This window comes from Euwallacea similis, chromosome 5, assembly GCF_039881205.1.
Source record: "Euwallacea similis isolate ESF13 chromosome 5, ESF131.1, whole genome shotgun sequence".
In the NCBI taxonomy this organism is placed as follows: domain Eukaryota; kingdom Metazoa; phylum Arthropoda; class Insecta; order Coleoptera; family Curculionidae; genus Euwallacea; species Euwallacea similis.
The window spans coordinates 4,608,366-4,623,573 of record NC_089613.1 but is presented as its reverse complement, the minus strand read 5'-3'; the positions used below and the strand labels follow the sequence as shown (position 1 = coordinate 4,623,573).

Below are 15,208 nucleotides of genomic sequence, written 5' to 3'. Positions count from 1 at the left end.
CGATACGGTTCTTTTAGTTTTTTCTCTGGAGAAATATAGCAAGTCCTCATTCACAACAAAGATAGATTATATAGTCATTTGTTAAATATTATTTGAAGAGGGAAATGATGTTTTGATGATATTGACATGACTTGTCTGGTTTTTCCTTTGTGTAGACAATGTACATAAAATATTTTCAATGTCCAATGTTATGATTAATAATTTTATCTATTTAAAACTATGAGTTTAATTTTACTGTGTTCTTAGTACATAGAGCATCAACATTATTTATATCTTCAATTCTGGTAATTTCAATTTTTTCATCTCAGTTTGGAGTGTACTTAGCTGTAAAAAGTGTAAATTCTATTCGACAGGTTCTTTGGTTGACAGGCAGCTGACAGTATGTGGTTTTAACACAATAGAGGTTATAAAAAATTATTAAAAATAAAAAGTAATTAATGCAAATTAATTATTAATAATTATATTCATTAAAAACTTACGAGATGCTACATTTAATTCATTGACGACTTTGTTGTCCCAACTTGTTGTCTATTATAGAAAACAGCTCCCATATTGCACAGAAATGGATCAAACTGAGGTGCAACAGAATGAGAAAGGTGAGGCCCTTTAAAATTGCTTAACAATTTTTTATTTGCCTTTATAAAAATATATTGATCGGTTTATTTATAAAACGTTTGTATTTTAGACCCCTATAAACAAGTAGAGCTGCTCGAGTATGAGAACAAGAAAACAAGGGAGGAGTTCGACAGTCAAAGGGCGAAAATGAAGGAGCTCTTTTTGCAGAAAGAAGGTGAGGGCATTTACTTAATCACAATGTATAATTTAGTATACTTATTTGTCACAAATTAAGGAGGGAATTGTGCTCACTTAAAATTCTAAAAACCTGTTTGCTAACTTTTAAGTTTTTTAGTTCAGTTTAGGTGATAAATATAAGGTTTTCATGGTCAAAGGGGCAATTACTAATACTATCACATATGTGGTCTTATAAGTACTTATAATTCAACCTTTCAAGTATTTACTGCTTGATTGTTAATGTGTTGTTAAAATTAATAAAAATGAAAGAAATCCAAAGAGAAACTGCAAGTTAAAGAATTTGACCAATAAACCAAGTTTGAAGATAAACTCTTGTCAAGTTGATTGGTGTAAATACCCATTATTATTTTTCCTACTGTTACAAATTTCTGTATACTAAAATTATTCATGAACCCTTTTGATTAAATTTCCTTTATTATTTATTTTTTCACTAATTAACTGATTCCAAATAATCAATTTGCAGCAACACTATTTTAAAGATGTTTTCAAAGATTCTCTTTTCCAAAAAATCTACTATGTAAGTTTCAACCAAAATTAATGTAATGTATTTTCTTCTTGGTAGCTGAACTGTCAAGAAGAAATGAAGAAAATAAATTGCTAATAGAGCAGGTTAAGACATTAAAAAATGAATTAGATGATCTTAAAAGCCAACTAGTTGTGGATAGTATGAGAGAATCAGATTATGAATTGGAAAAACGTAAAGCTGAGGAAGAAATAGCATCCCTTCAAAGGTTAATTCATGGTCAGTATCATATATATTATATGCCATTTTATGATTTAAGTAAAATCAATTTTTGTATGATAGAAACTATGGAGGAATCCTCCTCTTCAAGAACTATATATGATCAGGATTTGCAAAGATTGCAAAGGTACATACAGTATACACAAAAAGAAATCGAACATCTAAAGTTTCAAAATAGTCAGTTTCAACAGCAACAACAGCAGTCCTCCAATCAGGTTAGATTAAATAAATATTATTCCTTTTTGTTTATTTTTTGTTGCCTGACCTCATAATTTATTAGAATTCCAATGGTTTATGTTCCATTTTAAGCAGTTTTGCTTATCAGGTAATTTGCACATTATCTGAGCTGTTGCTTCAAACATATGGGCATCAAAAGTATAATTATTTCAGTTAACTACCATTTTTTACACTACCAAGGTGTTTCTTCTGTAAAATGTTTAGTAGATACTTTGATCATAATCTTAGAGTGAAATTTAAAAAGGTCAGATCATATTTTTATTAACTGATTATGTTTTAATTTACTTGATTTTCTAGGAGCATAGTTTGGCACCTAGTGCAGTTATTAACGCATTAACTAAAGGTATAGCTAAAAAACTTGATGCCTTTGGAGGCTCCCAAGAAGAGAAGCCAGAAAAAGTATTATAACAATATTAGAAATCTACGACTCTAAAGTTTTAAACATTTTAGTCACAAGAAGATGTTGAATTATTAAGGTCTTTAGTGGATCCTTTGGAGGACCAAATAAAAGCATTAAAGGAGAAGTTGCGCTCCACTGACGAGCAGCTTCAAAAATGTCGAGAATGCGGGCATACATCAAACGAAGTAAATAAAGGCGCTTAAAATTTTTAACGAACGGCAAGGAAATTTGTTTTTTAGAGTTTAAAAGTTGAGAATCAAACCCCGGAGAAAACTAATCTGCAAAACACCACATCCACCAATACGTCCTTCGAAATCGGTAAAAATGATAATCAATCGTGTGATATGTGCAGTAACTATGAGGCCGAGCTAGTTAAAGAGCAACAAAATGTTAGTGAATTCATGAAGAAGGTCCGTGAGGCTGAAAAAGCAGCAGAAAGGCATAAGGAGGATTTAATGAAGGAAATAGGATTCAGGTTAGCGTAAGTGGTTTTAATAAAGTTGGCGTTATTACATAATTTTTTCAGGAAGGAGATGGAAGAAAGATGGAATGAAAAAAGGGAAGAAAACAAGCAACAAGTCGCGGAACTTACCAGGGCCACGGATTGTACTGAGCAAGATTTAAAGGAACTGCAACAATATTTTTCAGAGACAGCTAAAGAGATGAGAAGTGAATTGATCAGATTAACGAAAGATCGAGAGAGGATTCACCAGGAATTAGGAAGGTGAGTTCTATTTTTAATAAACGATCACTAACAAAAACTCACAATCAGCAGTGAACAGTAAACGTAGAGCATTGATTAAGCCATTTACTATTACGATACAACATCTAACATTGACATTAGGTAGCAGATGAATTTATACAAGACGTGCATGTAGTATTTCAATTCCTATTTGATTAAAACAAAATAATAACAACTCTATTTTAATTAAAATTGTTGTGATTTATTTTGTGTAATTTAATACTTGTTTGATTTTTAATTGAGTTGTATATTTTAGGCTACAAACTGAGAATGAAAACCTCCTGGGCAAATACACCATTCATTCACAACAGCTGCAAAGTGAAGTTATTAATTTACCTGATACTGTAGAGGTGAGTTTTTGACTAAACAAATGATATTCAGGGATTTTGCGTCTGAAATTACAGATGCAGAGCCTTGTTTTCTTACACAGAAAAGTTGAAATGACTGTACAAAGCTTGACTAAAAATTCCTTAAACAAAAATAAGGCATTCTAGGCAAACTTATCTACATCCCATGTTGCTTTGTTTGCCGCTACAGGGTGCCAATGTTCTCAAATTAATATCGTTTTTTTAGAAATAATTGCTAAACGCTTTTATCGATTTTCATCAATTTTGGAATTAAGGTTTACTACATAAATTAGCATGTTTTGACGCCAGCGGGATTTTTTTAATACGTAAAAATATTAACAATGGCACGTGATTCATAAATAATAGTTTGTATTTTTGTTACCTCTTGTATGAATGACTAATTTTATTTTTATTACTTAAAACGTGTGGTGCGATTATTAAAACCTGAATCCAGAACGTTAAGACCTGTGGCTTATTAAATCCAAATCAATGTGGCAATCGCGTCGTCTTATTTAAACAGTTCCTTAGGTTTCAACAATCTTTCAAATAACTTTTCACCCTTTTTTTGCGAGCGTACAACCCTTTGGTCTAACCATGGTAATGATAAGCGAAACGAAATAATATACAGCGTATATGTATATGTTTCGGTGTGTTAAATTTTAACAGACCAAAAAAATATCTTTGAAACAGTGAAAGTTTAGGCTTTCAAACAGTTAGAATTCATTTCCACTCAAAGTACAGTTGAAACCTGAAACACAAAAAAAATCAATATAAATTTCTGTAAAAAATTTAATATTAGTTGCTGAAAAATTTAATATTAATTCCTGTAAAAAATTTAATATTAATTCCTATAAAAAATTCAATATTAGACCTGTAAGAAATTCAAAATTAATTTCTGTAAAAAAAAAGTTTGCTTCCTGAAAAAAAATCACTATTCATTCCTGAAAACAAATCAATATTAATTCGTGAAAAAAAATCTTCAAAATGGTTTAAGTTTTGGAATTAATTTCGACTCGAAGCAGAGACGTACACAGTTGAGACCTGAACCACAAAAAAAAATATTAGTTCTCGAAAAAGTTTTTAAAATTTTTGCAGCAAATCAAGCGGCTATATCTTTTTTCGGCTATATTTAAAGCTGGTTTTAAATACCTTTCAAACAAGCCAAAATTGCAAATAATTTCGACTGTCAACTACAATTTTAATTACGTCATTCTCATTGATCTGACAAAATTTAACTTTGAGCCACAAGAAGTAACAATCAGAACTCACTCTCGATCGCCAAAAAGGTAAGCCAGAATCAAGTCAGCAACTTCCACTTTTACTCACTAAACCATAGATATACTAACGGCGTAGATCATTAGTTGTTCAAACGAAAGAAAACCCGATTATTAGTGCAGCGTGCCCACGAACGTCTGGCTGATTGTCGCACTAACATTCGAGTGAATCATTTACGAAGCGATACTGGTACGAAAACGTACAAAAAAATTACTACCTGCCTTTTGAAAAAGGTACAGCTGTTCGGTCTTGGAAATGATACATACGATGTTTCCAGATTTACTTAAATGGAAGAAAAGTTGCGAATTCAAAGCAATTGTTTCATTATGCAAACATACCCCGATAGAATAAAAAGTACATTTCCTATTACCAAGAGAATTTGATCGAAAATAAAGGCTGAAATTTTTCGAGAACAATACTAATTTAGATTTTGATATGATATCAAATACGTCATGTTCAAATTAGTTCAGGTTATATATTATATGTATGTAATAAAGATAAAGCCACTATCAACCTTAACATTTTGTCTTATTCTGTTAAAAACTTAACAACTTCAAGAGTTGAATGATATATACATACGTAAGTTTGTCTAGAGTGCTTTATTTTTGGTTCAGAAATTTTTGGTCAAGCATTGTACAGTCATTTCAGGGACATTCTGTATATAAATGACTATTAAAACTTGCAAACCAGCGAAGGCTTGTACTTGATCCTTAAATCATTGTTTATTTTCATCCGAAATTACGAGTCGAAAGACAGCGGCTTTCATTACCTGAAAGTGACTGTTAAAACTTTTCTACAAAGAGGCTTCATTCATTGTCGACTTTGTTGAACCATGTATCATGCAATTAAAATATATTGTAGAAGTAGCAACGAAAATTCCATAAAAGAAAAAATAATTCATAAAAAACGTTTTTTTGGAACGTTTCAACTCGAAGAAACATGTCGCAATGACAAATGTGGGCTTTGTATAGACGGATCTTACCTACTGTTTAGCAAACATAATTTGAAGTATATGTTACATTTATTTTATAAGAATAAATATAATTCCTAACTCACTTTCTGCACTTGTTAGAATATTACTATAATATCTATTCATTGACCATAATATTTTATGTTTTTCCTAGGAATTGCATGAGTTGGTACTTAAAAATCATCAAGATTTGATTATTGCGAAAGTCGGTAAAGAGGCAGCCGAAGAAAAAATAATAAATCTTGAGTCTAATATCGTATTATTAAATAGCCAATTAGAGCACGATCATCGCGAAAGAAAGGTCGTAGAAGAATCTCTAGATTTTGAAATTAAACAATTACGGTAAGTACAGCATATACAAAATTATATCTGAATGTTTATAACATAGTACGACAAAAAATAAGCAATTAGGATTAATAGTACTGTGTGATAATTAATTCTAGAAAGCAAATAGATAGACTAGAGCGAGAGAAAAAGCAGTATTTAGCCAAAAACGCTAATGTGATAGAAAAAGACGAGCAGATAACACAATTAACAGATAGTGTGGTAAGCTCTGACTTAATTCACCCATATCTCAAAACAAAACGTTTAATACTTTAATTCTAGAGAAAATTGGAAGCTCAAATTCAAGAGTTAAGAACTAGAGCTCATGTCCTGCAAGAAGAGCTTGAAACCAGTGAAACTGTGCAACGAGATTTTGTTAAGTTATCTCAAAGTTTACAGGTAAACTTTAATTATATTAACTAATTGTGACTGTCTCTTAATCAACTCTTTCAGATTCAATTGGAAAAAATCCGCGAAGCGGACCACCAAGTACGATGGCAGCACGAAGAAGACATTGAAGAATGCCCTTCCTGTCGCATTACATTGACTACTTCCAAGGTGAAGCAGCACTGTAAACACTGCGGTCAAATATTCTGCATAAAGTGCGTGTCCAAAGTGGTCATGTCCGGGCCTAATATGAGACAGTCAAAGGTCTGTGACGTGTGTCACACTCTGCTAGTCAAGAGTTCGGCTCCTTATTTCAGTAAGGAGCCCCCGATGAACTGAGATTGTTTTGTTGAAGGAAAAGATTTTGTTATGTGATGTTTAAATTTTATTGAAGTCTTTATACAGATTCTGTGTATAATTAGACTGCTTATTATTTAAGGAACTCAGAAGTTAATAAAGGTTCTGATTAATTTAATGTAGCAGTGTTTCATTTAAACGCAAAACACATGAAAAGAAATAAAAATTCGAAAGCGCATAATTTCGTAGGATTTTGAACAAATGGTAAGTTCACCTTTTGGCATCGTGATGCCTATATTTGTGAGTGGTAAAATGGTCGGTTAAATCAAATATCTTTGTTTTTCTACAATGAATTAGACAGAAATAGAAGTTCTAAGCACGCGTATTGCCGCAATAATTTTTAAGTCGAGCAAGCCGCTATATGGCATGTGTCCTGTAACAAAATTAACGTAAATAAAAAATTATTTATTATTTAATTTAGTTTGACCAACCAAATAAATAATTAATGTTGTTTTAATTGTAATAGTTAGAAGTCTTTAAAGTTATGTCTGAACAGTTGACAATTAACAGTCAATGAACACCTACGCTGACAGACATCTGATCGATGAACGTTTTACATTTTTCCACAAATTTAGTCTGGTTATGTATATTGTAATATTTAAATTTTCCAAATATTTTCTATGATTCTATTATTTATTTTTTCCTGTATGATTTAAATATACATAACTTAATTTATTTACTTTAAATTTCTAAACTGTACCTAAAATTTGAATTTAATGGGTGGATGTTCTGCTTTGGGTTGCAGAAATTCCTCTGCGAAGGGCTTCTTGATGAGAAAATTTCCAAAAGATCCAAAAAGAAGACAACAATGGATTACTAATACAAAGAGAGGTAACTGGATACCTTCTGAAGGTGCCTGCTTATGTGAGGCAAGTTCAAAAATTGCTTTTTTTGTATTATATACTTTATAATAACATTCAAACAACTATTTAAGATATTATCTGTTATTAAAAATAAATATGTACAATATTTTAGGTGCATTTTGCCCCTGAAATGTGGGAGAAAGTAAGACAAGATGGATCTCGCAAATTAGCTGACCATGCCATACCTACTATATTTAATTATACCCATTACACTTCAAGCAAAAAATGTAGAGTAATGGGTGGTTTAACTCCTCAAAAACAAGACAGCTTCCAAAAGAAACTAAGTAATATCCAAAATTATATTAACATACTCTTAAATCAATAATTAAAAAAAATTAAGATGTAATACTTAAAATTGCTATATTAAGATTTGTTCTAGAACCTCAATCTGAGCCATCAAAGGTGTGGGTGAAATTGCATCAGGTTTTACAGAAAAATGAGCAAGACTTTATTATTGTAAAAATTGAAAAAGATGAGAGGATAGAAAAAGTTAACAATAAGGATTACAATATTGATTCCAGTATTATACTATTGGATAGTCAAGGAGGGGAAACTCAAGATGAATCCAAACACATACCTGTCTTGTCATTACCAAGGTTATTGGTTATTCATTGTTGCTAAAAATCAGGCTTATCTCTTAATTTTAACAACTTTGAAAGCTATAATATTTTCAGTTTAACTCATAACTGATAGCTCATATGCTATTTTATAAAGAAATAAATAAAGCCATAATATTTTTCTTTTGGTAAAAATTTCAGTAGTAGCCAAATTCATAAGACAAGCCTAGAGAGTCAAAACAAACAGTATTTTATAAAGAGTGTTAATCCAATAGGAAAAAACAAACAAATATTACTGATAAATGACATGGTAAGCTTATGCCAATCTTGTTACAATTTAAGTGGGGTTCAGCTAAAGACATTTCTGTAAACCATTTATGAATGCAAAAACATACAAAAAACATCTTTAGCTGAATCCAGGCTCAATTATTTAACAGCTATTTTCCTAAATGTGGCATATATTCGAAACTTTTATTATAGGAAAAACTGAAAGCTGAAAATGAAGAACTTCGCTCCAAAATCCAAAATCTACAAGAACAACTTAAAACCAGTGAAACTGAACACCAGAAAACTGTTATATTTTCTCAAATTTTGCAGGTATGCTTCAGAGAATTATTTCTTCAAGCAATAAAGTTTCTAGGTCAAACTCAGAAAAATGTGTAAACAAGTTCATGAAGTCAGATGGGAGCATGAAGAAGACATTAACAAATGTCCTTTGTGTGCTACTGTATTAACCAGCTCTGATATGAAGCAGCATTGCAGACATTGTGGGCAAATATATTGCACAGACTGTGTCACCAAAGTGGTACTTTCAGGCCCCAATAATAGACCATCCAGGGTTTGTGACGTATGTCACTCTATATTAGGAAAGATATCAGCTCCTTTTATCAGTAAAACAAATTCTATGGGTTGAGAAAAAAGTTTAATTGGGAAGATTTTTTGTTTTGATTTCTTTGGAAATGCAGTGTTATGTTAAATTTAAAATTAAGTTTGAGACTGTTCATTTGCATAAGAAATTGGCAAATCGAGGATAGTAAAGCACTGAAAATGCCATTGACCTAAGCTAAGTTTTTAGACGTTTTCAATATGTTTTTTTTTTTAATAAAATTGTAAAAATGAAGTGTCGCTATTTTTTTTCAAATGAATTCTTGTGAAGGGCATTAATGATTGATAAATTCCAAGTACTCTGAGTGTTTATTCGATTCACATTCCGTTCACTAGCCTCGAAACGAGTGAATGAGACAGACTGCTGATCGGATCCTTTTGTGGTTGAAACGAATACATATTTACGTATTTATCTATTTCTGTCATTTGTCAAATAAATTTCGTTATTCGAGGTTAATTTTTTAAATATAAACCGTCAACGGAAATTGAAATTGTTAGTACAAAAGAATTTTTTTTCTTTAATTGAAGAAGTGTTAAATTTGACAATAATTTATTCTAAAGATTGTATTATCATAATACGAGGAGGGACACATGGACAATCTCACAGAAACCTTTCCATTAGGTAAGTTAAGAAAAGCTGTTGCAAATTATGTAGGAACTTTCCAAACTTCAGATCAGACCAAAATATTTCTTAAAGATACAGAACGACTAAGAAATTTAAACCGAAAGGATCTTGAATATTCAATTAACCTATTAAATGCAAAGGAGTTGCAGCCAATAAAGGCAGTATGTAATATCTCAGAAGAATTGTCAGAACAACAGATACTAAAATTGCGCCTTGAGGCCAAACAAAATTGGCAAAAACACAAAATTATTGAGGAAAGAGAAAAAATGTCTGAAGCAAATATAGAAGAATATAAGAGCCAACTATGTAAGTTAACAGATATGTTGGCTGATACTGAAAAAGGTATGTACTCTGAGATTTATCTTTTAATTGTTTCATAATTCAAAACATTGACATTTAAATGTATTTTCAGGATATGCTGAAAAAAAGGATCAGCAAAAAAAGTTAAAAAAAATTAGTAGGAATTTTGCCAAAGCAATTCATCAATACTCTGTGAATTTTAATTTTAAAGTCAGTGTTAAGAAGCATTTCAATAATAAATTGTTTATAGCTAGTATTAAAGTAAAAGAGGCATCCATAGACTTTATAATAAGCCATGACGAGAAATCTGTTGTTGGTAAGTTATTTTTTTTTAAGATTTGGACTTTTAAATATTTGAAAATGTTTTGAGATTTTGACGCTAGTCTGGTTCTTTCCTCTGATGAGGTCCAGGAACTGAAAGAAGCAGCGAGTATTGGAAACAATTTGCTGGATATTGGGGTTATTTTAAAAAGATTGAGGCCATTAATTATGACAACTAGTACTAATTAGTAATCATTTTTATTTAGAAAATAGTATCATTTATGGATATCAATATAATATAATGTCTAACAATAATAGAATTTGAGCCCTTATCATTAAGCAGCTACATCAAAAAATCTGTCAATGACCGCAGACACTTCATCTGGTTTGTGTTTCATGTATTTCTCAGGATTTTTGGTGAAGTTTAATACTCCGTACCTAAAAAACAATTTCAGGAAAACACCCTTAATTACGTTTACTTTTACCTATTGAAAAAGGCGTTATATTTTGGAATAATAAGCTCTTTATTGTCTCGCTTAATACTTTCTCTTAATTCAATATCAGGTATAGAATAGCCTCTTTGAACTTTGGAGATATCTTCAACTTCTTTGTTAAAGCCTGCGAATTTGTCTTTTATAACGGCACGTTCTTTGTCCTTTAGTTTGTCGCCATGGACAAATGGTTCGTCGCATTCGATGTAATTTAGTAATTTATTCCAGCTAAAAATGTTTTTAGAACAAATTCATTATTGTCAAGGATGAAAATTTTGTTAATAATGAGATTGGCAAAGTAAAAAAAGTAAAATGACAAACAATAAATAAAATATTTGTGTCTTATTAATGAATATTATACAATAATTTTTGTTATAAGTGCAGCAATTTTAGAATTGACACTTTTAGGCATAAGAAGTGTTATGCAAATGTCAATGTTTGGCTATGATCGAATTAAAATGTCTACAGTATTGTTAAGTTTTGCCATCGAGTTAGCCTTACAATGGGAAGAAATTACAGAATAGCTATTAATAAAAACCGGTTCATCGGGTTTTTATTTTCAGGTATATAACAAAACAAATTACTTACCATTGGGAATATGCCTTTTTATGTTCTTGTATAGAAGCGAAATAATACTGTTCACAATTCGGTTCAGCAATCAAATAAAGTTCCAATAAGTTACTCCTTTGCAATGATTTTAACACATAATTATTATTATTCAACCTAAAAAGGGCTTTAAGAGCCACGTCACTGTACTGTTCACTTTTACTTATCAATGTATGATTCAACTGCACTAGAACCTTCTCTGCAAAAATCAACAACAGTGCGATTTATATTATGAAAATAGAAGCTTACTAATATATAAACCAATAAAAGCCTTATTCTGATCGGCAGGCTTTAATTTTTCAAGCTGCTTAGCATAATTCAAATCTTGCACCAATACAATCCCGATAGTGTCACTGTAATCGAGCAAGTGTTCAAGAAACATAATCACGTTGCTTGTCAATTCATGGACAGTGCCATCAGGTGGAAGTTGAGTGACCGAGTCTGACCTCAGACTTTCGATGAAATCCTCTAAAGCTTTAGCTCCCTAAAAATAGTATACAGTTGTAATAATAATTTAGTAAATTAATTGTAAACACATTACTGTGGTTTGAAGCATCAATAGAATACTTTCAAACTTTTGCTTGACAATCAAATCACACTGCTCAATAGTTCTTTCAAAGTCAGGTTTAAGGGAGCGGAGTTGTTTGAATATTGGAAAAATCACTAAAACAGTTCCAAATTCGTGTCGTTGGATACATTTTTTGGCTCTTGTGACAATGATCTATAAAAATGTTTTTTGATTCATCAAACATTTTATTATGTTAAAATTACTTCTCCTTCTTGCACTAAAGCATCCATGGCTTCTCTGACTATAAGCTCAAAAACTTGAGGTCGATGAGTTGGGGTTACAATATCTTTCATTAAATGCTGTTCGATTTGCATTAGTTTATGTATGGCTATTACGCAAATTAAATAGTTTTCCATTTCTTGTTCGTTATCTACTTCTTCGCCACTATAGGAAGTATCTGCAGGCAAAAAAAAGGTTAAAAAGAATTTGTTAAACAATTGTTGCCAATTTTCATTACCTAAATGAGATGCTCTTCTAGTTCCCAAATTCAACCCAGTAGAATGTTCCAAAGTTTGAGAAGCCCTCAGAAACATTCTATTTGCTTTCCTCTCAAATGCTTGCAGCCTCCTAGTGGAGTGTTGTCGTTTTGCTTCATGCCGATTTGGAAATTTGGACTTCTAAAAACCTTTACTACCCAAATTAAATTTCTACTAATAATTTATTACCAGCATTGGTGAGCTAGTGGTACCGTGTACGCTACCTCCACTAACAGACTTTTGGTGATTGCGCAACATATTCAAGGAACGTTGTAAAACATTTCCCCGAGTTTTACCGTAAACTGTTAAAAACTCATCCCTGTTATGACTGAAAAGCCAAGAAGAGATCTTTATCAGTTGTTCCTTGGCTTCGGGGGGTATTTGTTTAGGAAGGGCTTTAGTTTCTTTGGATTCTAAGATACATCTTTTATTATAATAAAAAAGTATTACTAGAGATTATTTTATTTTACCTTCAAAATTAATAAGATCAAGCAAAACTACTGGCAGTATAGGCGTGTTATATTTGTCTAAAATTATCTTGAACTCTGCATTTAATTTATCACTGCCTTTGTGGAAGAATGAAGACTAAAACATAACTTTTGCAGTTAGAACGTAAGTTCTATCAACATTAACATACCACATTTATTAATTCAACACTCTGAGGAATATTTTTTTCAAAATATTTTTGGGCATTATACAATCGATTAAGAGCGTCAATGTATTTATCCAAATCAATACCTCCTTCTCCAGGCCCTTTTTCAATTACATGCTCTACATTGCTGGAGACTTCATAATATCCAATCACATTGTCCAGTAATTGTAAAGTGCAATCAATATCTGGACCAATTTCAGGAATATTTATCTATCTACTGGTAATAATATATTTAGAAGCAATAAAAGGATACTGTATTGAGCTTTTTGGAGGCTTTCCGTTTCATTATATACTGGTAGAATTGTTTCCTCTAATCGGGACAATCTTTGATCAAAGGTATTCAAGATGGTGCCAATGCCTTTCGTAATTTGGGCACTCTTGGATAAACGTTCTTGTAATAGGGATAAATTTGTTTGTTCCTGTAAATTAGTATACATACAATATGTATGTATTTTATTACATTTCATGTATTTAATTAAATTTCAATATTATTAATCTTACTTCAAATTGTACACATGAATAATGGCCTTTTGCTACTGTATCAAACAATTTTTAGGCAAGTTTTTTTAGGTAGGGAAAAATTAAAAGTTTTGATTATGGATAGTGTTGATGAAATATGCTATGAAAGAAACACACTAAAATGACTAAGCATATTAGGAAGCTTGTAGATTTTTATTTGCATTGCGTTGTTTATATTAATTCAATTCATGACGTGAAAAACTGATATTTAAGAGGGTAATAGACATAAAGTCAAAACAGTTAAACTACGGCTCTAATTGTCGTAGTCAGTAACTCCAATTCATGGACTGGCGCCAGTACACTTACCCCAATACCTGGGATAAGACCGCATTATATTACAAGTTATTGAAATATGTTCTCCTAATTAGACTTTCAACTGATGAAAACTTAAAATCATATAACAAAATTGTGGCAAGTAGAGTGTATTATTTAATATAGGTGTGATTTTCTGTAAGTTTTAAATTCATTAAACACGGGACAGAATTTTACCTTCTCAAGCTTATGCAGTATTTCTAAGCCTGGTTCTTCGTTCATTTTGTAATAGCTACAAAATTCCTTATTAAGTTCTAAACATTAATTATAAATAATTTGAGAAAAACACTATTTTAAATTTGATTGTAATTTGTTTATTTTGACATATTTTATTTTTTGAAAAAAAAAACATAAAATCAGCTGTTCTACAGTCACTGTCAAGGAATCCTCTTTCAGATGACGTTATGCAGATGCTATATGCATAATAAAGTTTCTCATGACAAACAAAATGATGTAATTATTATTTATACATCAAGTGGAGACGAAGTTATTTTAGGATAAACTCGTATATTTTGTATGCTATTTAGTTCCAATAGATGAGTTATTAAGGTAATAAATTGTACTCTAGAGAATAGTTTTATTTCCTATTAAATTAACTTTAAAGGCCTACTTACGTCGCCATGTTAGTTGTAAATTATATTTCTGTAGAAAAAAAATCTCTGCCAATTAAAAGTCAAATCTACTTGTCAATGTCAAAGAGGCAAATTTCATTTGAACGAACTCGATTGTTTTGTGTTTGTGGTTGTGCATAACAAAAAGAATAAATGCATAGGGAAAACAGCTGAAAGAAGTATAAAAATCCTATTCTTTAACTAACATATTTGCACTGAACAGTGGCATAGTCGAGTAAACAAAGGTCAAGTACAAATCAAAGAATAATAAGTTCAATATTACACCCCCAAAAATAGAATTATCAAAGATTGGGCAACGTCACACAATTCGTCATCGACGGTCTTTGCATTCATCAGGTGATTGGTTGCACATGCGCTATCAGAGACCGCCAGCATGGAAGGAATTTCAAATTTTCGTCATTCGGCCGGTTGTCGCGTGGATAGTGGAAGCGAAGTGCTACAGCGATGCCGTCAGAGAAAATAGAGAAAAGTACGAATTTAGTACTGAAAAAGCTAAATATCATGGAGCAGAATAATTCCCAGGCGGAATTGGTGCGCGAAAGTGAGGAGAATGGCGACCACGGACGTTCCTGGCATGATGTTAAATTCAAGGAATGGATTTCGGTGTCCGTATTGTGTTACGTAAATTTGATTAATTACATGGATAGATTCACCGTTGCAGGTAAGACATACCAATATGCCATCTAATTATAAGGCCAAGTTAAGTTATGGGAACTTTAGGTGGATTTTGTGGGACCGTTCAAGTGCAAAAAATCTGCAAAAAGTTGCAGGAATTTGAGAAATTTAAAACAACTCTTTATAGTACCTTATGGGTTTATACAGGGAAATATGTATTAGGATTTATGATGTTAAGGGACAAAGCTGAGA

General features: G+C 31.4%; 5 protein-coding genes across 10 annotated transcripts in view; 4 read left to right on the top strand and 1 right to left on the bottom strand.

Moving 5' to 3' along the window:
* The first annotated feature begins 377 nt into the window (after nucleotides 1-377).
* LOC136409225 (rab GTPase-binding effector protein 1-like) lies at nucleotides 378-6,712 on the top strand. Its single transcript, XM_066390596.1, has 13 exons — nucleotides 378-596; nucleotides 686-790; nucleotides 1,376-1,555; nucleotides 1,619-1,770; nucleotides 2,090-2,191; nucleotides 2,243-2,377; nucleotides 2,432-2,667; nucleotides 2,719-2,916; nucleotides 3,191-3,284; nucleotides 5,681-5,868; nucleotides 5,970-6,072; nucleotides 6,133-6,249; nucleotides 6,304-6,712. The coding sequence occupies exons 1-13, from the start codon at nucleotides 563-565 to the stop codon at nucleotides 6,574-6,576; spliced, it is 1,917 nt and encodes a 638-aa protein (XP_066246693.1). The 5' UTR covers nucleotides 378-562; the 3' UTR covers nucleotides 6,577-6,712.
* Nucleotides 6,713-7,178: 466 nt separating this feature from the next.
* Nucleotides 7,179-9,077, top strand: LOC136408855 (RUN and FYVE domain-containing protein 2-like). Of its 2 annotated transcripts, none has more exons than XM_066390043.1 (6): nucleotides 7,179-7,463; nucleotides 7,570-7,741; nucleotides 7,837-8,053; nucleotides 8,216-8,324; nucleotides 8,495-8,611; nucleotides 8,648-8,815. In XM_066390043.1, the coding sequence occupies exons 1-6, from the start codon at nucleotides 7,311-7,313 to the stop codon at nucleotides 8,675-8,677; spliced, it is 798 nt and encodes a 265-aa protein (XP_066246140.1). In that variant the 5' UTR covers nucleotides 7,179-7,310; the 3' UTR covers nucleotides 8,678-8,815. The 2 variants fall into 2 exon arrangements, with proteins under 2 accessions (XP_066246140.1, XP_066246139.1); XM_066390042.1 differs by having other exon boundaries at nucleotides 7,181-7,463; nucleotides 8,655-9,077.
* Nucleotides 9,078-9,384: 307 nt separating this feature from the next.
* Nucleotides 9,385-10,625, top strand: LOC136409241 (RING finger protein B-like). 2 transcript variants are annotated; one of them, XM_066390622.1, is made up of 4 exons: nucleotides 9,385-9,521; nucleotides 9,573-9,866; nucleotides 9,937-10,140; nucleotides 10,195-10,625. In XM_066390622.1, the coding sequence occupies exons 1-4, from the start codon at nucleotides 9,491-9,493 to the stop codon at nucleotides 10,332-10,334; spliced, it is 669 nt and encodes a 222-aa protein (XP_066246719.1). In that variant the 5' UTR covers nucleotides 9,385-9,490; the 3' UTR covers nucleotides 10,335-10,625. The 2 variants fall into 2 exon arrangements, with proteins under 2 accessions (XP_066246719.1, XP_066246720.1); XM_066390623.1 differs by having other exon boundaries at nucleotides 9,388-9,521; nucleotides 9,597-9,866.
* Nucleotides 10,364-14,025, bottom strand: Exo70 (exocyst complex component 7). Of its 3 annotated transcripts, none has more exons than XM_066390593.1 (12): nucleotides 13,887-14,025; nucleotides 13,132-13,297; nucleotides 12,864-13,063; nucleotides 12,697-12,811; nucleotides 12,416-12,639; nucleotides 12,208-12,367; nucleotides 11,954-12,147; nucleotides 11,724-11,903; nucleotides 11,432-11,666; nucleotides 11,165-11,381; nucleotides 10,571-10,804; nucleotides 10,364-10,523 (listed from the first exon to the last, which is right to left on the bottom strand). In XM_066390593.1, exons 1-12 carry the CDS (start codon nucleotides 13,929-13,931, stop codon nucleotides 10,421-10,423), a joined length of 2,073 nt encoding a protein of 690 aa, XP_066246690.1. In that variant the 5' UTR covers nucleotides 13,932-14,025; the 3' UTR covers nucleotides 10,364-10,420. The 3 variants fall into 3 exon arrangements, with proteins under 3 accessions (XP_066246690.1, XP_066246692.1, XP_066246689.1); XM_066390595.1 differs by having other exon boundaries at nucleotides 12,208-12,364; XM_066390592.1 differs by having other exon boundaries at nucleotides 11,954-12,367.
* Nucleotides 14,026-14,435: 410 nt separating this feature from the next.
* spin (Protein spinster) overlaps nucleotides 14,436-15,208 on the top strand; it is a 28,735-nt gene continuing 27,962 nt past the window's right edge. For both annotated transcript variants that reach the window (XM_066390600.1, XM_066390599.1), the window contains exon 1: nucleotides 14,436-15,002. In XM_066390600.1, the coding sequence (XP_066246697.1) occupies nucleotides 14,786-15,002 (217 nt within the window). In that variant the 5' untranslated portion in view covers nucleotides 14,436-14,785. The remainder of the gene's footprint in view (nucleotides 15,003-15,208) is intronic.

Coding starts and splice junctions, on each gene's coding strand:
- LOC136409225 (XM_066390596.1), top strand. CDS start 563: ATGGATCAAACTGAGGTGCAACAGAATGAGAAAG. Junction 2,192..2,242: donor AAGAAGAGAAGCCAGAAAAA/GTATTATAACAA, acceptor TAAACATTTTAG/TCACAAGAAGATGTTGAATT. Junction 2,917..3,190: donor ATTCACCAGGAATTAGGAAG/GTGAGTTCTATT, acceptor TGTATATTTTAG/GCTACAAACTGAGAATGAAA.
- Exo70 (XM_066390592.1), bottom strand. CDS start 13,931: ATGAACGAAGAACCAGGCTTAGAAATACTGCATAAGCTTGAGAAG. Junction 13,298..13,886: donor TACTGCATAAGCTTGAGAAG/GTAAAATTCTGT, acceptor ACTAATTTACAG/GAACAAACAAATTTATCCCT. Junction 12,812..12,863: donor GTGTTGAATTAATAAATGTG/GTATGTTAATGT, acceptor GTTATGTTTTAG/TCTTCATTCTTCCACAAAGG.
- LOC136408855 (XM_066390042.1), top strand. CDS start 7,311: ATGGGTGGATGTTCTGCTTTGGGTTGCAGAAATTCCTCTGCGAAGGGC. Junction 7,464..7,569: donor AAGGTGCCTGCTTATGTGAG/GCAAGTTCAAAA, acceptor ACAATATTTTAG/GTGCATTTTGCCCCTGAAAT. Junction 8,325..8,494: donor TATTACTGATAAATGACATG/GTAAGCTTATGC, acceptor CTTTTATTATAG/GAAAAACTGAAAGCTGAAAA.
- LOC136409241 (XM_066390622.1), top strand. CDS start 9,491: ATGGACAATCTCACAGAAACCTTTCCATTAG. Junction 9,522..9,572: donor CACAGAAACCTTTCCATTAG/GTAAGTTAAGAA, acceptor TCCAAACTTCAG/ATCAGACCAAAATATTTCTT. Junction 10,141..10,194: donor TGACGAGAAATCTGTTGTTG/GTAAGTTATTTT, acceptor AAATGTTTTGAG/ATTTTGACGCTAGTCTGGTT.